This window comes from Pogoniulus pusillus, chromosome 38, assembly GCF_015220805.1.
Source record: "Pogoniulus pusillus isolate bPogPus1 chromosome 38, bPogPus1.pri, whole genome shotgun sequence".
Classification (NCBI taxonomy): domain Eukaryota; kingdom Metazoa; phylum Chordata; class Aves; order Piciformes; family Lybiidae; genus Pogoniulus; species Pogoniulus pusillus.
In genome coordinates this window covers 9,277,914-9,300,368 of record NC_087301.1, presented here as the reverse complement: position 1 = coordinate 9,300,368, position 22,455 = coordinate 9,277,914, and the positions used below count along the sequence as shown (strand labels likewise).

The following is a 22,455-nucleotide window of genomic DNA, read 5'->3' as shown; positions in this document are numbered from 1 at the left end:
CTCCTGCCTCTGATCTTTTCCTTATTATCTCAGGCCCAGCAAATCAGCCCAGGAGCTTCTCCAGCTGTGCTGTGGCCAGGCCATGCTCAAGGTACCTCCTGATCCTGCTTTGGCTTTCACAGCTGCAGATATGGAGAGCAACCTGAGGGAGGCCAAGCAGGGCATGGGCAGGTCCTGGCCCTGGGCAGGAACAACCTCCTGCAGCAGCACAGCTGAGGGGGAGCTGCTGGGAAGCAGCTGCAAGGAGCAGGAGCTGGCAGTGCTGGGGGGCACAAGTGGGCAGGAGGCAGCAGTGTGGGCTGGGGGCCAAGGAGGCCAAAGGTGTGGTGGGGGGCACGGAGCAGAGTGTGGGCAGCAGGGCAAGGGAGGTTGTGCTGCCCTGTGCTGTGCCCTGCTGAGGCCACGTGTGCAGTGCTGGGCCCAGCTGTGTGGTGCCCAGGGGCAGAGGCAGGGCAGTGGTGCAGAGAGGGCAGTGGGGGCTGGGAAGCTGCTGAGGGGCCTGGAGCAGCTGTGTGAGGAGCAAAGGCTGAGAGCCCTGGGGCTGAGAGGCTGCAGGAGAGCAGCCCCAGAGGGCATCTGCTGAGTGCTCAGCAGCAAGAGCTGAAGGAGCTGTGGGGGGCAGGAGCCTGGGGCCAGGCTCTTGGCAGTGGTGGGCAGTGGCAGGCCAAGGGGCAAGGGGCAGAGAGTGGCAGGCAGGAGGCTGCCTGTGGGGAGGAGGAGAAAGTTGTTTGTTGTGAGGGTGCTGGAGCCTGGAGCAGGCTGCCCAGAGAGGCTGTGGAGTGTCCTTGTGTGGAGAGCTTCCAACCCCCCTGGCACTGTGCTGCTGGGCAAGCTGCTGGGGGTGCCCTGCTGGAGGGGCTTGGGCTGGAAGATCTCAGAGCTCCCTTCCCACTCTCTCTGTGTTTGGGGTTTGGGTTTTCCTGGCTGGATCATTTGCTTTTCATCTGAGCACTCTCCACAGCTGGAGGACCTCAGGGGCCTCTGTAGGTGCCAGCAGCTTTCTGCTGGCATTTAGAGGATGGGAAGAGCAAAGTGCCCAGTGCCAGGGCAGCTTTGTTTGCTTCCCTCCTTGGCTGTACTGTGGGGCTGCAGCAGAGGAACATCTCTGGGAGGGAGGCATCCTGTGGAGCAAACCTTGCAGCTGCTCTCCTCTGCTGCAGGTGTTGTGCCTGGAGGAATCTGACTCCTTTTGCACAGTCTGCCCTGCCCAGTGACTTATGCAGCCACCTCCTGTGTCCAGACTCTGCTCTGGACATTTGGGCACCCCTGGGGCACCCATGGGTGCAGAATGTTTCCCAGGGGAGCTGGGAGTGAGCTGGGAGGTTCTCAGGTGGGCTCAGCCCCAGTGGGTGGCCAGGAGCCCACTGCAGCAGGACAGCTCAGCCTGGGGCAGAGAGGTTCTCTGTCTCCTGCTCTCTGCCCATGGGAAGGTGCCACAACTCCTCCTGGTTGTTCTTGCTTGCCCTCAGCCAGCACCCATGGCCAGGTGGACACTTTGGGCATCCCACCAGCAGTGAGGCAGCTCTGAGGTCAGGAAGGAGTTGCCAGCAGGAGGTGTTTGGTGGTGTGGGGCTGAGTTTGCTCTCCTTACTCTTGCCAGTTGCTCTCCATCCTCCTGAGTCCATGAGCCTGGAGGCCTCCTAAGAGGTCTCACTGAACTTGAGCTCTGGTCCTGGTGGGAGCTGGAGTTGAAGCCACCTTTGGCATTGCCCTCGTCCATCTGAGAGCAAGGCCCAGCAGGGATTTGAGTCTCTGTGGTCTCTTGGCTTGCTGATAGCACAAAGCTGACCTTCTGCCTGTGCTTTGGACCTCCTTGGTCCTGCTGCAGCCTGGGGCTGGCATGAAGCTGTTGGTCCTGCTCACAGTGGGTGGATGAGGCCTCAGGTTTGCTGTGACATGCGAGGCAGGAGCTCATCGCGAGGGGCTTGAGCAGGTCGTGTGAGGAGCAGCCTGAACCTTCCTGCTGTGTCTGGGACACATCCATCCCACCTGAGCTCTGCACTGAGCCAAGAGGCCTGTGGTGGGGCCAGGCACAGCAGAGCTCTTCTGCTCGGCCCTCTCAAGCTCTGCTTCTTGCTCTTCCTCCACAGCAGGAGCTCCGTGTGCCAGGAGGTGTCCAACCTCTTTCTGCAGGCAGCACTGGAGAGCTTCTCCTCTCCTGGTGCCCAGCCCCACCAGCATCAGATCCCTGGGAAGGGCTTGAGCAGCCTTAGCCTCACCTCCAAACAGCAGCAGCTGGTGGCTGTTAGAATGTAGCTGCAGCCCTCCCCTGCTGCAGGGAGCTCCGCTGGGGGCTGCACCCCCCCGGCCTTGGGCTGCTCCCCCCCACCTTGTGCTGCTCCCCACCCAGGCCAGACCTTGCTGTAGTCCATCTTGGTTCTCCCTTGGTCACTCAAGTCCTGCCTCACCCAGGCTGGGGTCTGTCACTGTGCCCTGTCCAGGCCAGGCTTTGCTCCTTCCCTGGCTGTGGCAGTGCTGCAGCAGCCACCACTGCTCTGCCTTGGGTCCTGGCACTGACCAGCTCTAACCCAACCTGGGCACCTGTGGTTAGCCTTGACTGAGATCCCTTCTGGGGTGACTTTGCCTCTTCAGGTGGTTGTCTGAAGAGACCTCTGGTTCCTGTTGCACTCCTGGCATGGTTTTGGGTGGAAGAGCAAAGCTCTGAGGTCATGGAGTGCAACCATGCTGCAGCTCTGCCCTGCGGTGCTGCACCATGGCCCTTAGCACCTCATCACCTTGGCTTTGTTCTTCCTCACCACCCTCTTCCCTTGGGACATTCCCATCCCTTCCCTGCTCCCGCAGGCAAGGCCTGTGGGGCTGGAGCCAAAGGAGCCTCCTGTGCTTGGGACCTGCAGCTCACCAGGGTGGGTTTGTGTGGGGCTGTTGATGCTTTGCAGAGCAGGGTTAGGACTTGGTGTCTCGTGTTGGAGACCCTTGGAGTCAGCAAGGACCTCTCTGGGGTGCTTTGGAGCCCTCTTGAGGGTCTGAGGAGCTCTTTCAGACCTGTTTCAGTTGGAATAGCTCCCTGAGACCATCGACTCACAGCCACCACCCAGCAGCCCCAGGGAGGTTCATCTCTCCTCTTGTTCTGGGCTGACCACAGGAGCAGGGCTGCTGGTGCTGGTTGACCTTCTGAGCCTTGCACACCTCTTGGAGCCTCAGAGGTCATGAGTTGTGCAGAGCTCTTCTGCTGCTGCAGGCACTGCACAGAGTCATGGAATGGTTGGGTGGGAAGGGACCTCTGGGGGTCATCCACCCCCAGCAGCTTGCCCAGCAGCACAGTGCCAGGGGGGTTGGAAGCTCTCCACACAAGGACACTCCACAGCCTCTCTGGGCAGCCTGCTCCAGGCTCCAGCACCCTCACCACAAACAACTTTCTCCTCCTCTCCACAGGCAGCCTCCTGCCTGCCACTCTCTGCCCCTTGCCCCTTGGCCTGCCACTGCCCACCACTGCCAAGAGCCTGGCCCCAGGCTCCTGCCCCCCACAGCTCCTTCAGCTCTTGCTGCTGAGCACTCAGCAGATGCCCTCTGGGGCTGCTCTCCTGCAGCCTCTCAGCCCCAGGGCTCTCAGCCTTTGCTCCTCACACAGCTGCTCCAGGCCCCTCAGCAGCTTCCCAGCCCCCACTGCACTCTCTGCACCACTGCCCTGCCTCTGCCCCTGGGCACCACACAGCTGGGCCCAGCACTGCACACGTGGCCTCAGCAGGGCACAGCACAGGGCAGCACAACCTCAGGAGCCACTGAACCAAGCTCTGCTCCTCCAGCTGTGCTGCAGGACACAGCCAAAGAGCTTCCTTCTGGTCTGTTTTCTTCTTTAATTTGCTCTTAACTTTGTTGTTTGTTTTCTTACTTCTCACTTCATTCCTTACCTCCCCCTGGAGACTCCCAAGGAGCTGTGGATAGGTTTCAGCACCACCAGCCCCAGCTGCTGGGCAGGAGGCAGCCATTGGCTCTCCACACCAGCCCCAGTGGCCAAAGTCCCCTGGCTCAGGCTCCTGGGAAGCACCTCTGGTGCTGGTGGCCACCAGGCTGGGGCTGTCCCCTCCTTTCCTCTGCTGAGACTCCTTTTGGCTCTGGTGGGAGCTAACAGCCCAGGGCCAGGTCCATGCTGGGGGTGGGGACAGAGAGCAGGGGAAAAAAGGAGTTTGAAGGCATCAAGAGTATAAAAAGGCAACATTTAACCCCGAGATGCACTCCTCTGGCACTGCTCCACGGCAATAAATAGTGGCTCTGACAGTTCCCATCCCTCCTGCACTCCCTGGCAGCAGCTCTGCACTCCTGGCGCTCCCTGGGGGCTCTGGCTCAGGTCTCCTGCGGCACCTCCCTTGTTCTGCAGGACCTTTCTGAAGTGCTGGAGGATCTCAGGCAGCTCCTTCAGCATCGTGGATGCATCCCCCAGGGCCCATGGATCCGTGGGCGACCTCTCTCCCAGTCCTGCCTCACTCAGAGTCTTCCAGGCTTCCTCTCTGCCCTCCTTGGAACGAGCTCCAGCCTTAGCAGTAGAGAAGCCCCTCAGGAGTTTCACCTTCCTGACATCCTCTTTCCCCAGGCTCCCTCCTCTCACAGCACCAGGCCCACACTTTGCCTGCTCTTCCATTCCCTGCTCGTGTGCTTGAAGAAGCCTTTCTGGATTTGCATTTTGTAGAGAATCACAGAATGGGTTAGGTTGGAAGGGACCTCAGCGCTCAGCCAGGTCCAGGGCAGGGACACCTCCCACTAGAACAGGTTGCTCAAGGCCTCATCCAGTCTGGTCCTGGGCACCTTCAGGGAGGTTGTGGAGCACAGAAGCACCCAATGGGATCTTTGGGTGCTTCTGTGCTCCACAGCCTCCCTGGGAAACCTGTGCCAGTGTCTCACCTCCCTCATTGGAGGAGCTGCTTGAACAGTGCCCAGCAGCTCTCTTGGGCACCCAACCTCCTGGAGCCCCAGCCCAGGGGATTCCTTCTGGGAGCTCCTTGGAGAGGGCAGAGTTAGGCCTCCTGCAGCCCAGGGCTGCAGCCCCACTCCCTGCCCAGCTTCTTCCTCGGAGGCTCCTGCCCTCCACCATCTCATGGGCACCAGAGCCAGGGCTGCCATCAACCCTCCCCCCCTGCCCAGCCCCTCCTTGCTCACTGATCCAAGGCTCAGCAGCTCAGCTCTGCTGGCAGCTCTGGAGCCACTGCACCAGAAAGTTCCCATCAGAGCTCTGCAGGAACCTTCTGGACTCTGTGTCTCACTCTGTGGCCTTCCTGGCAGACCCCAGGGTGCTTGACTTGGGACTTTGAGGCAGCAATGTGCCACAGCCCAGACACAACCCTGTGCTGGGCTGCAGCCAGAGCAGTGTGGGCACAGAGCAAGGGAGGGGATTCTGCCCCTTGGCTCTGCTCTCCTCAGACCCCACCTGCAGTCCTGGGGGCAGTTCTGCAGTCCTGGGGGCAGTTCTGCAGCCCCCAGCACAAGCAGGACATGGAAGTGTTTGAGCCAGCCCAGAGGAGGCCACCAAGATGCTGAGAGGGCTGCAGCAGCTCTGCTCTGAGCACAGGCTGAGAGAGTTGGGGCTGTGCAGCCTGCAGAGGAGAAGGCTTCCAGGAGAGCTTGGAGTGGCCTTGCAGGATCTGCAGGAGAGCTGGGGAGGGACTATTGAGAAGGTCTGGGAATGAGAGGAGGAGGAGGAATGGGTTTGAAGTGGCAGAGGGGAAACTGAAACTGGATGTGAGGAAGGAGTGAAGGCGGTGAGAGACTGGCAGAGGTTGAGGGTGGTGAGAGACTGGCAGAGGTTGAGGGTGGTGAGAGGCTGTCAGAGGTTGAGGGTGGTGAGAGGCTGGCACAGGTTGCTCAGGGAGGTTGTGGAGCACAGAATCCCCAAATGTGATCTTTGAACTTCGATCCCATTCTGTGCTTCTGTGCTCCACAGCCTCCCTGGAGGTGTTCAGGACCAGGCTGGATGAGGCCTTGAGGAGGTGTCCCTGCCCATGGCAGGGGGTTGGAGCTGGCTGAGCTTTGAGGTCCCTTCCAACCTAAACCATTCTGTGAGTCATCTTGTAAGGGCCTGTGGAAGGCCCTCACTGACCTCCTCCTGGCCTTGTGGTCTGTGGTGAACACCCAAAGCAGAATCACTTCCCTCAGCCTGTCCCTGTTCTTCATCACCACCTTCACCCTCCCCGGGCAGAGCTGCAGCCAGTTGCTGTCACACCTAAGGAGCAGCTCCACCATGAGGAGCAGCTCCACCACCTTGCCCTGCTGGGCTCTTTCTGAAGAAGTCCACAGCTCTACCCTGGGATCATCCCAAGATGTTCCTGTGGTGAAGCTGCTTCTCTTTTGCTGCCTTCTGCCCTCAACACAGGATTCCAGACTGGCTTGGGTGGGAAGGGACACCCAAAGCTCACCCAGTGAACCCTCTGCAGCCCCCAGGGACACCCCCAGCCAGGGCAGGCTGCTCACAGCCCCACGCACCCTGCCCTGCAGTGCTGCCAGCCAGGGGCAGCTCCCAGCTCTCTGGGCAGCCTGGCACAGGCTCTCCACACCCTCAGTGCCAAACACTTCTCCCTTCTCTCCACTCTCAAGCTCCCTCTTGCACTTCCAACCCCTCCCCCCTTGGCCTGGCCCAACAGCTCCTGCTCCACACTCTGTGCCCAGCTTGCTTCAAGCCCTGCAAGGCCACCAGAAGGGCTCCCTGGAGCCTTCCCTGCTGCAGGCTGCCCAAGGCCACCTCTGCCAGCCTGGGCTGCCAGCACAGCCCTGCCAGCCCTGCCAGCCCTGCTGTGGCCTCCTCTGGCCCTGCTGCAGCAGGTCCCTGTCTGTGCTGTGCTGAGGGCTCCAGAGCTGCCCCAGCACTGCAGGGGGGTCTCAGCAGGCACAGCAGAGGGGCAGGATCCCCTCCCCCCATCTCCATCCAACCTAGCAGTGAAGATCTCAGAACTTTCACTCCACAGCTCATCCCTGCCTGCCCTGCACCAGTCCAGGCTCCAGCAGCAGCAGCTTCTCTTCTGGTGCAGTTTCATCTCATGTTGGCTGTGAGCATCTTGGCAGCATCTGGAGACCTGTTTGCTGCTGATCCAGGAGGGGAAGCCAAGAGCTGCTCTCTCCTGAGAAGTTGAAGAGCATCCTCAGAGCTGAAGGTTTTGCTAAGTGGTGCTCTGGGCCATGGGGACCTCTCCTAGGCCAGCAGCTCTCATTTAATCAACTGAAACAGATTGGTGTGGACATGTCTGTAGCCACCTAACTGCTCCTTGGAGCCCCTAGCATATCCCTGAGTGAGAGCAGGCCAGGGGCTGCCTGTGGAGGGGCACCAGAGCCTGTGCATGGCCTTGGGCTTGTTGGCAGTTTTGGCTGTGCCTGCAGCACAGTCACCTCCTGAGGCTGCTGTGATCCTGCTGCAGTTGTCCCGTGGGGACCTCACAGAGAAGAGGATTTGTGAGTTAGAAAGGCTGAGGAGGTCCACGCTGAGCTTTCTGAGCTGTCCCCTCTGGCTTGCAGCCCCCTCGGAGTGAGGTGGGGAGGGGAGATCTGCCTCGGGCTTGCAGGCAGAGCAGTGAGCAGAAGGCTTCAGTCTCTCCCAGCCTGGGCCATTCTCAGGTCTCTTTTCAGGTCCTTGTCCTAAATTGATGGTTTCTTGTCTACCAACCTGTGCACCTCAGGAGCCACGGAGCAGGAGTTGAGCTGGAAGCCGGCAGGAGTAGAGGAGGTGCAGAAGATCAAAGTAGATTTGGAGCTGGGCCATCAGAGTAACCTGTGGGAGAAAGGTACCTGAAGCCTTGGAGTGCTGCACAATGTCCAGGGGAGCTTCTCTTGAGTCCCACAGGCCAAGTCCAGTTGCTTAGGGCTTGCCCAGGCCTTTGGCAGTGCCTCCAGGAAGCAGGAGCTGGCAGGAATCTCCATTCTCCAGGAGGGGAGACCAAGGAGCCAGCAGCTGCCTGGCCACAGGCCTGCTGCTGCTTCTGGAAGCACCGAAGCTGAGCTGCTCTCAGCCACGGCCCAGGTCCTGCTCAGCTGTGAGCTGCTCTCACCCAAGTGTGAGGTGCTCCTGGTAAAGTTTAAGATGCTCTTGCCCAGATTCGAGATGCTCCTGATGACCTTTGAGGAGCTCCCACCCAAATTTGATGTTCTCTGCTGAACTTTGAGGTGCTCCACCCAGATTTGAGGTGCTCCACCCAGATTTGAGGTGCTCCACCCAGATTTGAGGTGCTCTGCCCAGATTTGAGGTGCTGTCCCTGATGTGAGGTTATCCACCACCAGAAGCAGAGGGGAGAGGCCTCCTGCCAGCAGATCCATCTAGGCAGGACAACAAGCAATGAGCTCAGTGATTTTTTACACCCCCCCCAATCCTCCTGTCTCTTTCTGACTTGATGCTGAGCTGCTGGCATGGCAGAAGGAGATGGTTTGCAGCCCAAGTGAAGTGGTTTGCTCCTGCCAGGCTACAGCCTGGTGGGAAGTGCTCAGTGCTGCATGAGCAGGCAGAGAAGGCAAAGCACAGAGCCCATGGCTGTGGGTGCTGAGCGTTCCCCAGAGGGCTTGGCCAAGAGGATTCGTGGGTTTGGGTTGTCCAGCTGCAGAGCTGCTGAGAAGTGGAGCTGGAGGCTGTGAATCAAGCAGGGCAGGCATCACAGCTGGGATTTGGGACCTGGAGCTTAACACTGATTTGAGCTGGAAGGAGAGGAGTGGGAGGGAACAGCTGAATTCGAGCCCCCAGACTTCTCTGTGCCCCCAGTCTGCATCCAGTGAGTGCTGGGAGGATTCTTGGCCAGCTCTTTGGTTCCAGCTTGAGGCAGTTGGTTGCTCTCTACCACCTTTACCATTTCATAGAACCATAGGATGGCCTGGGTTGGAAGGGACCTCCAAAGCTCATGTAGTTGGTGCCCATCCAAAAGGATCTCACCTTTGCCCCCACCCCCCTGGGCAAACCCAGGAAGGGCTTCACCTTACCCCACGGAATCTCTCCGCTGCTGGGTGCTGCCTGGGGCTCTTCTGGGTGTTCTCATTTTTCTGTTCTCTTTGTGTGTGTTTTCTTGACACAGCAGGGTAAAAACTGAGCTGCTGCTGCTGCTGCTTGGCAGTTTTGCTTCTTGCCCCCCACCAGGGCTCTGAGTACCCCGAGGAGACTGGTGAGGAGGTAACTCCTCTGCCGCCGCTGCTGTTAAGCCAGGGGGTGAGAAGCATTAGGTAGGTCTGAGCCATCTGGAGGTCTCAAGGGTCTTCTTCTGGGGAAAAAAAGCCCCAGACCAAGCAGCTTTGGCATGTGTGCTCCTGAGAATCCTGCTGCAGAAGGCCAAGTGATGGGATTGGAAATTAGGGAAAATCTCTTCCCTGAGAGGGTTGTGAAGCTTCAGGACTGGCTGCTGAGGGAGTCCCCAGCCCTGCAGGTGTGGTTTGGTGGTGACCTGGCAGTGCTGGGTTAGTGGTTGGATGATCTTAAAGTTTTCTTCCAACCCAAACAATTCCATGATTGGGCTCTTCCAAGCTCCATGCCTCTTTTGAGCTTCCCCATTCAAGCCACAACCTGAGCAATCTAATCGACGGAAGGTGGGGGGGAGAGATGGTTCCGAGCCTTCTGCCAGCCCAGACCCCACCAAGAGCCAGCAAAGCTGGGCACATCCTGTGCTGGCTGAGGGATGCCCCTGAAGGTTGCTTCTTCTCCCAAGGAGTGGTGGTCTGCTGGGGATGAAGGGGCTAACCTGGCTGCAAGTCCCAGGCTGGTGGCTCAGCGGAGGGACCAGAAGCAGGGCAGGCTGCTGGAGCTCTCCACGTGGGAGGTTGCCCCCCAGGGCTGGTGTGAGCAGGCAGAGCCGTGGCAGTGCTGTGCTGTGTGCTGTGCTGTGCAGGCTGGGCCCTTGCAGCGTTATTGATTTGCCCTCTTTTGAATTTCAGCAGCTCTGAGGAGGCAGAGTTAGGAATGCAGCCTGTGTAAGTAACCCTGCGGGCGCAGGCACACGCACGGCGCCGCCTGGCTCCTCAGCAGAGGAGCAGGGTTGCACCATCTGTGCTTTGGGGGACTCTTCTTGCTCTTCTCCTTTCTCTCTCCTCCCTGTTTCTCCTCCATGCTGTGAGCACCACACCAGCTCTGCTTCCTCCTCCCCCTCGTTGTAGGTGTGCGTTTCCTTGGCTGCCTGGGGGCTCTGACTGGGAGGCTCTTGGGATTTGTTGTTTCCCCCCCCCCCCCCGCCCTCCCACCTTCCATTGACCTGGGATGGAGTTTCTTGTGAGACTGAGCCGCCCAAGCTGAGTCTGGTGGACATGAGGCTGCTGCCCTCCTCTGTGCTGTGGTGTCTGCTTGAGGCTGGAGGGCTGCAGCAGGAGGGCTGGGGCCAGGCAATGCTTCCTGGCAGGGACAGAGTCAGTCAGGAGGATTTAGCTCGTGAGTGTGGGGCAAAATGCCCTCAGCAGAAGTAAACCCAAGCCCTAAAGTCAGCCCAGCAGCCAAGCAACTGTCTGCAGGGGGCTCTGTGCCCTGCTGCCAGGTCAGCTGCTGCCAGGCAGTAACTTGGTGCTGCTCTCTCAGACCCTCCGCAGGTGCTACAGCCGCGTGAAGGAGCACGGCGTGGGCAAGAGGAAAAGCAGCTACACCTTTGAGCAGCTGGAGCAGGTGTTTGGGCAGGGGGGATGGGACTCACAGCCCTGCCAGCCTGTCCTCATCAACAGCAGCGGCCTCTACCAGGAGCTGGAGTCAGATGGCAGCACCATGGAGGAGTATTCCCAGGAGGATTGGGGAAACCACAGCCAGGACCTGCACTGCTACCAGACTGGAGAGCAGGAGCTGGGTAAGAAACCACTGATGGCACCAGACTGAGCTCAGCACAGCCTGCCAGGGTGCAGGGCTGGGGAGAGCAGCCTGAGGGAGGCCAAGCAGGGCAAGGGCAGGTCCTGGCCCTGGGCAGGAACAACCTCCTGCAGCAGCACAGCTGAGGGGGAGCTGCTGGGAAGCAGCTGCAAGGAGCAGGAGCTGGCAGTGCTGGGGGGCACAAGTGGGCAGGAGGCAGCAGTGTGGGCTGGGGGCTAAGGAGGCCAAAGGTGTGGTGGGGGGCATGGAGCAGAGTGTGGGCAGCAGGGCAAGGGAGGTTGTGCTGCCCTGTGCTGTGCCCTGCTGAGGCCACGTGTGCAGTGCTGGGCCCAGCTGTGTGGTGCCCAGGGGCAGAGGCAGGGCAGTGGTGCAGAGAGTGCAGTGGGGGCTGGGAAGCTGCTGAGGGGCCTGGAGCAGCTGTGTGAGGAGCAAAGGCTGAGAGCCCTGGGGCTGAGAGGCTGCAGGAGAGCAGCCCCAGAGGGCATCTGCTGAGTGCTCAGCAGCAAGAGCTGAAGGAGCTGTGGGGGGCAGGAGCCTGGGGCCAGGCTCTTGGCAGTGGTGGGCAGTGGCAGGCCAAGGGGCAAGGGGCAGAGAGTGGCAGGCAGGAGGCTGCCTGTGGAGAGGAGGAGAAAGTTGTTTGTGGTGAGGGTGCTGGAGCCTGGAGCAGGCTGCCCAGAGAGGCTGTGGAGTGTCCTTGTGTGGAGAGCTTCCAACCCCCCTGGCACTGTGCTGCTGGGCAAGCTGCTGTGGATGAGGACCTGACTGATCTCCAGGGTCCCTTCCACCCCCCACCAGGCTGTGACTTTCTCTGGGTGCCACCTTTCCTGTCCCAGGTGCCATGTTCTGAAGGGTCTAACAAACACTTGATGTCCTGGGAAGGAGGAGGAAGCATTTCCTCAGCTCTTCAGCAAAAGCAAACTGTAGTGCCCAAAGTGTTTTAGGAGCAGGACTCGAGTTGTGAGGGCCTGGCAGGAGGACTGCGTGGCCAGGAGTGGTTGAGGAGGTGGTGACACACTCCCTGCCTGCCCTTCCCCTGCTCACTTTCACTGCCCCTTGTAGCACTGGGCTGATACTTTCCCTTTCTCCAGCTGCGGAGGTCCCTGGGCACCAGCTGAAGCTGTGCCACCACTGCCCCTGAAGTGCTCAGCAGGGCTTCAAAGCTGCTGCTGCTGCTGCTAGCCCCAGCAACTGCTGGGCATTGTGGCTCCTCCTCCCTGCATCCCCCCAAGGCCCTGCTGGACATCTGGAAGTGTGCAGAATCCAGATGTGTGGCCTGCTGCAAGTGAAGAGAGGAGAAGGGAGGCTCAGGGTGGAGACTGAGACCTGAAGGGAGCTCCTCCTGCTTGCTCTGCCTGAGTGACTGAAGCCTGCAGCAGAATCAGTGGCTGGGCTCAGCTGGGGCTTTGCTCACTGCCTGTGGCTCATGGAGCTTGGGGGGATGCAGCAAAGCACAGCTGGAGCTGAGCAGGTTGGGGGACCTGGAGAGGTTCTGTAAGCTTAGAACCATAGAATGGTTTTGGGTGGAAGAGAGCTTTAAGATCACCGAGTCCAGCCCTTGCCCAGCACTGCCAGAGCCAAGCCAAGACCCTCAGCACCACATCTGCAGGGCTAGGAAACCCCTGCAGGGATGGGGACTGCACCACTGCCCTGGGCAGCCTGGGACAGGACTGGGCAGCCCTCAAGGGGCAGAAATTGTTCCTCGTAGCCAATCCAAATCTCTCCCTGGCAGCAGAGCCCAGCCCCAGCTGGCTCCAGGCTCCTGGCAGGGAGCTGCAGAGAGCAATGAGGTCTCCTCTCAGCCTCCTCTGCTCCACGCTCAGCACCCCCAGCTCCCTCAGCTGCCCCTCCCCAGCCCTCTTCTCCAGACCCTTCCCCACCTTTGCTGCCCTTCTCTGGCCCTGCTCCAGCTCCTCAGTGTCCTCCTGGCACTCAGGGCCCACAGCTGAACCCAGCACTCAAGGGGTGGCCTCAGCAGTGCCCAGCCCAGGGGCACAATCCCTGCCCTGCTCCTGCTGCCCACACCACTGCTGAGCCAGGCCAGGCTGCTGCTGCCCTTCTTGCCCACCTGGGCACCCCCTGGCTCCCCTTCAGCTGCTGCCACCCAGCACCCCCAGGGCCTTTCCTGCTGGCCACTTTCCAGCCACTCTGCCCAGCCTGGAGCCTTCCTGGGGCTGCTGTGCCCCAAGGGCAGGACCCAGCCCTGGGCCTTGCTGAACCTCATCCCATTGCCCTTGGCCCATTCATGCAGCCTGGCCTGGTCCCTCTGCAGAGCCTCCAACCCTGCAGCAGAGCACAGCCACCCAGCTTGGTGCCATCTGGACACTGTCTGGGGGAGCCTCGGTCCTGTTTTCCAGATCATTGCTGAATCAGGCAGGTTGGCAGAGAGCTCCAAGCTCCTGCAGCCCAACCTAGCCCCCAGCCCTGCCCAACCAACCAGACCATGGCACTAAGTGCCCCAGCCAGGCTTGGCTGCAACACCTCCAGCCACAGCCACTCCACCACCTCCCTGGGCAGCCCATTCCAATGCCAATCACTCTCTCTGCCAGGAACTTCCTCCTCACATCCAGCCTAGACCTGCCCTGGCACAGCTTGAGGCTGTGTCCCCTTCTTCTGTCCCTGGCTGCCTGGCAGCAGAGCCCAACCCCACCTGGCTACAGCCTCCCTGCAGGCAGCTGCAGGCAGCAATGAGCTCTGCCCTGAGCCTCCTCTGCTCCAGGCTGCACCCCCCCGGCTCCCTCAGCCTCTTCTCACAGGGCTGTGCTCCAGGCCCCTCCCCAGCCTTGCTGCCCTGCTCTGGACACCTTCCAGCACCTCAGCATCTCTCTGCAATGGAGGAGCCCAGAACTGGACACAGCACTGCAGGGGTGGCCTGAACAGTGCTGAGCACAGGGGCACAAGAACCTCCCTTGTCCTGCTGCCCACACTGCTCCTGAGCCAGCCCAGGATGCCATTGGCTCTGCTGCCCACCTGGGCACTGCTGCCTCCTCTGCAGCTGCTCTCTGCCAGCACCCCCAGGGCCCTCTCTGCCTGGCTGCTCTCAGCCACTCTGGCCCCAGTCTGTAGCTGCTTGGGGTTGTTGTGGCCAAAGTGCAGAACCCTGCACTTGGCCTTGCTCAGTCTCATCCCCTTGGCCTCTGCCCACCCATGCAGCCTGGCCAGGTCCCTCTGCAGGGCTCTCCTACCCTCCAGCAGCTCCACCGCTGCTCCTAGCTTGGTGTCCTCTGCAAACTCACTGCTGCTGGACTCAATCCCCTGCTCCAGATCATCAGTAAAGACATTGAGCAGGACTGTGCCCAGCACTGATCCCTGGGGCACAGCACTGGTGCCAGCTGCCAGCTGGATGTGGCACCATTCACCACCACTCTCTGGGCCCAGCACTCCAGCCAGTTCTTGGCCTCCTGCCTGGGGGTGCTGAAGGCCTTGAGCAGCTGAGCCCAGCTGAGAGCTGGCCCTGCCTGTGGCACCTTTGAGGTCCTTCCCAGCCTGGGCCCTGCTGTGACTCACTTGGGCGCGTTCGCAGCCCTGGCCTGGTGCTGAGCTTCAGGTGGGTGGGAGAAGCTCTCTGCATGCAGCACCTCGGTGCAGGGCAGATGGTTTTGGTCTGCTGCTGGCTCTCCACATGGCCACTTCAAAGCCTCTTCTCCTTGTTTCTCACAGGGTAGGCTGCAGTTAAATTGATTTGTGAGTTCAGAGCCAGCAGCATCCTCTTGTCCTTTTGTCCTGAAGGATTTTGTCCTTGCAGGGCTGGTTCAGATCTTAACTGACCACATCTCTCCCGTGGAAAATCCCACTCAGTTAGGGAGGATTTGGGACCTCCTGGCTTAGGAAGCAGCTCTGGGTTTGGGGCACTTTCTAATTCCAGCCTTGACATAAAAGAAGGCCTGGGAAGGTTGGTTCCCCTCTGATGCTCTGCTGCCTCTTTTCCCTTGCAGATGAGATGCCTACCCCAAAAAGAACACTAAAGATCAAGCAGGAGTCTTCAGAGGACACTCAGTAAGTCACTTCTGTTCTGCCCTGGGGATGCTGGGCAGGAGGGGGAGGATGGTTGAAACTTCTGAGTGTGAAACTGGATCTGCTTGAGGCCTGGCCCCAGCTCCCTCACAGCAGCTGCAGAGCTCCACAGCTCTGCTTCTCCAGGGCTCTGTGGCTTGCTGAACCAAGCAGGGCTCACTCCAGGAATAAAACAGGGACAAAGAGCACAGCTGGGGGGTGTGTGGGGAGGCTGCAAGGCTCAGTTCTTGGACCTCTTGGTCATCCTGGGGGTATTTTTCCATTTGTCTGAAGTTTGGCCCTGTGGAGGTGAGCAAACATGAGAGAGGTTTGTGCATTTCCCCTCCTGGGTGGGAAGACAGGAAACAGGCCCAAAGGCTTGGGACTGGTTTCATGTTGTCATCTGGACAGCTCTCCAGAGCTGACCTGTAACCCTTTGGGCCAGTTAAACCAGTACCAAACACAAACAGAGCACACAAACCCTTCCAACACCAGAGGAATGAACCCAAGAATGGCTCAGGCTGGAAGGGAGCTCAAAGCTCATCTCCTCCAAGCCCCTGCCATGGGCCCAGACAGCTCTCAGCTGGACTCAGCTGCTCAAGGCCTTCAGCACCCCCAGGCAGGAGGCAGCCACAGCCTCCCTGGGCAGGCTCTCAGCACCCTCCTACTGCAGAGCTTCTGCCTCAGCTCCACTCTCAGCCTACTCTGCCTCCATTCCCCCTTGGCCTGGCTCTGGCACTCTCAGCAGAAGTCTCTCTGCAGCCTTCCTGCAGGCTCCCTTCAGGCACTGGCAGCAGCTCTGAGGTGCCCCTGGAGCCTTCTCCCCTGCAGGCTGCACCCCCCCAGCTCCCTCAGCCTGTGCTCACAGCAGAGCTGCTGCAGCCCTGGCAGCATCTTTGTGGCCTCTTCTGGGCTCACTCCAGCAGCTCTGAGTCCTTTTTCTGCTGGGGCCACCAGAACTGGAGGCAGGGCTGGAGTGTCAGAAAGATGCTCAGAGGGCTGCAGCAGCTCTGCTCTGAGCACAGACTGAGAGAGTTTGGGCTCTGTAGCTTGGAGAGGAGAAGGCTTCCAGGAGACCTTGGAGTGGCCTTGCAGGATCTGGAGGGGGCAGCAGGAGGGCTGGGGAAGGACTATTGACAAGGTCTGGTAATGAGAGGAGGAGGAGGAATGGGTTTGAGCTGGCAGAGGGGAGATTGAAACTGGATGTGAGGAAGAAGTGGGGGTGGTGAGAGACTGGCACAGGTTGCCCAGGGAGGTTCTAGAGCACAGAATCCCCAAATGGGATCTTCAGTCACCTTCTGTGACATCTCTAAGGTCTCCCTGGAACCTTCTCTTCTCTAGGCTGAACAGCCACAACTGCCCCAGCCTATCCCACGGGGGAGGTTCTGCAGCTCTCTGATAGTCTTTGTGGCCTCCTGGATCTGCTCCAGCAGCTCCAGGTTCTCCTTGTGCTGGGGGCCCCAGAACTGGAGGCAGTGCTGCAGGTGGGGCTCAGCAGAGCAGAGGGGCAGGATGCCCTCTCTCCATCCTGCTCACCTTTCTTTTGACACAGACATTTTACCTTTCAAGCTGTGTTTTGGAGAGGTGCATGAAAAAAATAATCCTGATTTTTTTGGGGATAGGAGCTGAGACTGCCTGGATCCTGCAGGTCTTCATGTGCAGAGGGGTGGATGGGGCAGGTCTGCTGAATTCAGACCTTTCAGAATTCTCTGGTCATGGTTTCCTTCCCCATCAATTCCTCTCTAAATGCACAGAGCACTCTGAACTCTCAGGCATTTTCTGAAGCCTGCAGGTGCTGAGCCCAGGCTCTGTGCTCAGTGGAGGCACAAAACATCTCTCAGCTGCTGAAAATTCCTGGGATTTCCCCCAGCAGGAGAGCACAGAACTTTACAATTCTGGCTTGGCAGATCCAAAGCAGTCAGAAGAAACATGGAAGTTGGTGTGGGTGGGAAGTGACCTCTGGAAAACAGCCACCCCCAGCAGCTTGCCCAGCAGCACAGTGCCAGGGGGGTTGGAAGCTCTCCACACAAGGACACTCCACAGCCTCTCTGGGCAGCCTGCTCCAGGCTCCAGCACCCTCACAGCAAACAACTTTCTCCTCCTCTCCACAGGCAGCCTCCTGCCTGCCACTCTCTGCCCCTTGCCCCTTGGCCTGCCACTGCCCACCACTGGCAAGAGCCTGGCCCCAGGCTCCTGCCCCCCACAGCTCCTTCAGCTCTTGCTGCTGAGCACTCAGCAGATGCCCTCTGGGGCTGCTCTCCTGCAGCCTCTCAGCCCCAGGGCTCTCAGCCTTTGCTCCTCACACAGCTGCTCCAGGCCCCTCAGCAGCTTCCCAGCCCCCACTGCACTCTCTGCACCACTGCCCTGCCTCTGCCCCTGGGCACCACACAGCTGGGCCCAGCACTGCACACGTGGCCTCAGCAGGGCACAGCACAGCCTCCACCTTCTGGCCTTGTTTAGCACATCTGTAACTCATTTCCCAGCAGTTTGGGCTTCAGCTCCTCTGTGCCTGTGCAGGTTTCCAGCAGAGAGCAGCTCGACTGCATCAGAGGAGCAGCAGCAGCACCTTCAGCCCCTTAGCTGTGCCTGTGCTGGGCTGTAAGCAGCTGCAGTGCTGAATGTTGTGGCTTTGCTTCCTCTTGTCCTTCCCTTGGGATTTTGGAAGGGTGTTTGGGGCCTGCAGCAAGCCAGGGGAGCAGACCTGCACCCTGCTGCTGCCTTTTAAGCACAGAGGGTTGGAGAGTGCTGCCATAGTCCTTGCTGTAGGAGGTTGAGCTCTCTGGGTGCTGGTCTGGGTCCTCTTCTTGCTGGAACACTCGAGGCTGCTGCTGCTGCCAGCTGGCCACAAAGGGCAGAACTGGGACCTCAGCTCCCTCCTGCTGCCTGTGGGGGCTTCAGCTGCTCCTGCAGCATTGGGCCTCATCGTGAACCCCCAACCCCAAACCCAGCACATCCCTTCTGCATGGCACCTCAGCAGGGACTGCACTGCCTCTCTGAGCTGCAGGCAGCCAGGAGCTGACCTCCCACACGAGGGCTTCCTGCACTTCCTGCATTGCCTGTTTTTGGCAGGGGAGGAAGTGAGGAGCAGAAGGTGAGCCCTGTCCAGGTCCTGGGCTGCAGCAGCTGTGCTCTCCTTCCCCAGCAGTGCTGGCTCTGCTGCTGCTTCCCCTTGCCACTCTGCCACCAAGTCAAGTGCCTTGAGGAGTGAAATGCCACTCCAGGCTCCTTTCTGCTGGGTAAATTTGTTTGAGGAGCACTCTGTAGGCTGTGGGCTTGGTGAGGATGCACTAGAGGCAGGAGGAGCCACATCCTGCACTCAGACCAGCTGCCTGGGCTGTTTGTTTGGAAACAGAACAGATTTCCACCGAATCTTCTCTCTCCTCTTCCCTCACCTGCACTGCAAAAGCTTCCAAGGAGGAGGAGATGCAGCTGGGCCAGGCTGCAGCTGGGTGATGGCTGAGATGCAGCTCTAGGGCACCTTCTGCAGATGAGTGATGAGATTGCCTGGCACAGGCTGCAGGCAGGGGAAACCCTCTGCTGGCTTGGCTTGTCCTGGGCAAAACTGAACAGCAGTGACAATGTGACCCTGGCTGCTGGGCCAAGCCATGGAGGTGCTGCATAGAGCCTGGGGAAGTGGAGCTCAGCAGGATGGCTGCAGAAGCACTGAGTGCTGGAGGAAGAGGACATGTGCAGACCAAGCAGCACAGCTTCTGAAAATGGCTTTTTTTCCCAGTTCCTTCCATGTTGGAAGTGAAAGATTCCCTCTGGAGAAAGCCCTTCCCTCCCTTACACAGGACACAGCATGGAGTGGGTGGAAGGGACCTCTGGGGATCCAGCAGGGCACCCCCAGCAGCTTGCCCAGCAGCACAGTGCCAGGGGGGTTGGAAGCTCTCCACACAAGGACACTCCACAGCTTCTCTGGGCAGCCTGCTCCAGGCTCCAGCACCCTCACAACAAACAACTTTCTCCTCCTCTCCACAGGCAGCCTCCTGCCTGCCACTCTCTGCCCCTTGGCCTGCCCCTGCCCACCACTGGCAAGAGCCTGGCCCCAGGCTCCTGCCCCCCACAGCTCCTTCAGCTCTTGCTGCTGAGCACTCAGCAGGTGCCCTCTGGGGCTGCTCTCCTGCAGCCTCTCAGCCCCAGGGCTCTCAGCCTTTGCTCCTCACACAGCTGCTCCAGGCCCCTCAGCAGCTTCCCAGCCCCCACTGCACTCTCTGCACCACTGCCCTGCCTCTGCCCCTGGGCACCACACAGCTGGGCCCAGCACTGCACACGTGGCCTCAGCAGGGCACAGCACAGGGCAGCACAACCTCCCTTGCCCTGCTGCCCACACTCTGCTCCATGCCCCCCACCACACCTTTGCCCTCCTTGGCCCCCAGCCCATACTGCTGCCTCCTGCCCACTTGTGCCCCCCAGTACTGCCAGCTCCTGCTCCTTGCAGCTGCTTCCCAGCAGCTCCCCCTCAGCTGTGCTGCTGCAGGAGGTTGTTCCTGCCCAGGGCCAGGACCCTGCACATGGTGAACTTCATCAGGTGCTGCTGGTGCAGCCACTCCTCAGCCAACAGCAGCAGTTTGGTGAGTGAAAATTTCTTTCCAGCAGCTCTTCAGCTCTGCCTTGTGCCAAGCCTGGCAGAGTATCTGTAGGGCACTTCAGGAGGGTTGGGGCTCAGCTCTGCTCTGCCTCTGTCGAATGAAATCCTGCCCACACTGCTGGCTCCTATCTCTGCCTTTGGGTGGGCCTCGTGTGCTTGAAGTGCAGCTCAGCTGCCTGCAAGCAGAGGAGTGAAACCCCAGCCCTGTGCTGCAGAGTTTGCCTGCTGCCCACCCCTGCCTGCTGCCCTCCCCGTCCTGCTCCCCTCACTATGCTGCTTTCCTCATCTGCCTGTTCCCCTGCTCTGTCTGGTCCCCAGAAGGTTTCCACTTTGCAATTCCAGTGATGTGGTGGAGGTGAGATGGGAAAATGCCTTGTAAGGGCACTTGAGGAATCTTCCTAATGTGCCTGCTGCTGCTGGACTCTCAAGCCAGTTGGATTGTTTGGACCAGGGCTGGGTCCTGCCCTTGGGGCACAGCAGCCCCAGGAAGGCTCCAGGCTGGGGCAGAGTGGCTGGAAAGTGCCCAGCAGGAGAGGCCCTGGGGGTGCTGGGTGGCAGCAGCTGAAGGGGAGCCAGGGGGTGCCCAGGTGGGCAAGAAGGGCAGCAGCAGCCTGGCCTGGCTCAGCAGTGGTGTGGGCAGCAGGAGCAGGGCAGGGATTGTGCCCCTGGGCTGGGCACTGCTGAGGCCACCCCTTGAGTGCTGGGTTCAGCTGTGGGCCCTGAGTGCCAGGAGGACACTGAGGAGCTGGAGCAGGGCCAGAGAAAGGCAGCAAAGGTGGGGAAGGGTCTGGAGAAGAGGGCTGGGGAGGGGCAGCTGAGGGAGCTGGGGGTGCTGAGCGTGGAGCAGAGGATGCTGAGAGGAGACCTCATTGCTCTCTGCAGCTCCCTGCCAGGAGCCTGCAGCCAGCTGGGGCTGGGCTCTGCTGCCAAGAAAGGAGATAGAACAAGAGGAAATAGCCTCAGGTTGCCACAGAGGAGGTTCAGGGGGGCCATGAGGAACAAATTCTCCCCTGTCCCAGGCTGCCCAGGGCAGTGGTGGAGTCCCCATCCCTTGAGAGGTTTCAGGGCTCTGGAGCTGTGGTGCTGAGGCCATGGCTTGGTGCTGCCCTGGCACTGCTGGGTAAGGGCTGGACTCTGATCTTCAGGGTCCTTTCCAGCCCACACAGTGCCATGGCTCTGCACTGCCCTGTGCCCAGCTGCTCCGTGCCGAGCTTTGTGGTCTGCAGCTTGGCACCTCTGGCACCAGATGTCTGAATGCCAACCAGCACTTGCAGAACCTTCCTACCATCAGTGTCTTCTGTTGGCACCGACAGGAGCAGGGCTTTGAGGCAAGAGGCTGCCAGGTTGGACCCCTCCAGCACTGTGGGAAGGAGCTGCAGCTCCAAAACCTTTTTCCTCTGAACCCTCGATGGGGACTTAATGTTCCACGTGGGACAGAACCGCAGCTGCCAGGGTCTCAGCCTCGCGTGGTTTGTGTCACATCTGCTCCTGCTTGAAGGCCATCGTGGCCCCCACCCCTGCCCCCGTGGGTGAGCTGCTGGGGACAGCTGATTGTAGAGAGCCGAAGAGCAGCAAAGGAGCCCACAAGAGGAGGGAGTTCTGTGCCCGAGGGAAGCTGCTGTCCGCTGGGGCCGGGAGGGGCTGCAGGCTGTCCCGGGGGGACGCGGGAGCAGGAGCAGCCCCTCGGGGCTCCGGTGACCTCCCTGTGAGCGCTCTTCAGCCTCGCAGCAGATAAAAGGGGGGAGCTGCGGGATCCCCTTTGTTGGACCTCCGGAGGTTTCTCCGTTGCCAAACGAGTCAAATTATCTTCCCACCACTCTGATTAGAGGACAATAACTCCTGCAATTAGTGGTTCTCCTTACGAGCTAATTACACCCCCAGCGTCTCATCCAGCCAGCCCGGAGGAAGCTGTTCCAGCTTGCCTCAGGCACTCTCTTCTCAGCGCTGGAAAGCAGGGATCTGGTTCCTGGACATCCAGAGGGATTTCTGCTGTCCCTCCCGCAGTGGCTTGTGTCTGACCATGGGTCAGGTCGTCTGCTCCATGGGCTCAGTCCCATGAGCCATGATTCTGATCCGGTGCTGGGACTGAGCCTTTTGGAGCAGCTGGGCCCTTGCTTTGTGGTCTTTGTACCACCAGCCCCGTGGTAATTAGGGCCTGAGTGAACCTCCTGAGCTCCAGCAAGGTCCTGCACCTGGGTCAGGGCAGCCTCCTGTAGCCGTGCAGGCTGGGGCCGAAGGGCTGGAGAGCAGCCCTGTGGAGAAGGTCTTGGGGGTGCTAAGGGAGAAAAACTGAGCATGAGCTGGCACTGAGCACTGCCAGCCCAGAGCCAGCTGCGTCTGAACCCCAGCAGTGGTGGAGCCCCCAGCCCTGAAGGGGTTTCAGAGCCATGGAGCTCTGGTGCTGAGGGACCTGGCTTAGTGCTGGCCTGACAGTGCTGGGTAGGGGTTGGACTCAACGATCCTGAAAGGTCTTTTCCATGATCTTCAGGAGCTCATCCAACCACAGTGGTTCCTCTGTGACCTACCCTAGGGGATCCTGCTTTGGCAGGGGTTTGGACTCGGTGATCTGGGGCTGTTTAGCCTCGAGGGGAGACTGAGGGGGGATCTTATCACTGTCCATAACTATCTGAGAGGTGGGTGCCAAGAGGAAGGTGCCAAGGTCTTTGGTGATGCCCAGTACCTTCTGGAACCCAGGGGAAACTTACCTGGTGTGAGGGTGCTGGAGGCCTGGAGCAGGCTGCCCAGAGAGGTTGCAGAGTCTCCTTGTGTGGAGACCTTGAAAACCTGCCTGGGTGTGTTCCTGTGTGACCTGTCCTGGGTGATGCTGCTGGATGATCTCTGGAGGCCCCTTCCAACCCCTGACATTCTGTATAAGCCTGGAGTCACAGAATCCCAGAGTCCTTCTGTTTGAAAGAGCCCTCTCAGCTCCTCCAGCCCAGCCCTCAGCACCAAACCATGTTCCCAAGCATCAGGCCCACACAGTGCTGGAACCTCCCCCCAACCAGGGATGGTGACTCCAGCACTGCCCTGGGCAGCCCATTCCAAGGTTTGGGAACCTTTCCAGTGCAGAAATATTTCCTGAGCCCCCTCCAGGGCAGCTTGCAAGTGGCTGAGCTGTGCC

General features: G+C 59.9%; 1 protein-coding gene across 1 annotated transcript in view; it reads left to right on the top strand.

Moving 5' to 3' along the window:
- Nucleotides 1–22,455, top strand: part of MSANTD2 (Myb/SANT DNA binding domain containing 2) — a 31,199-nt gene that overhangs the window by 6,982 nt on the left and 1,762 nt on the right. The window contains exons 2-3 of the mRNA XM_064173182.1: nt 10,475–10,733; nt 14,686–14,746. Of these exons, the coding sequence (XP_064029252.1) occupies nt 10,475–10,733; nt 14,686–14,746 (320 nt within the window). The remainder of the gene's footprint in view (nt 1–10,474; nt 10,734–14,685; nt 14,747–22,455) is intronic.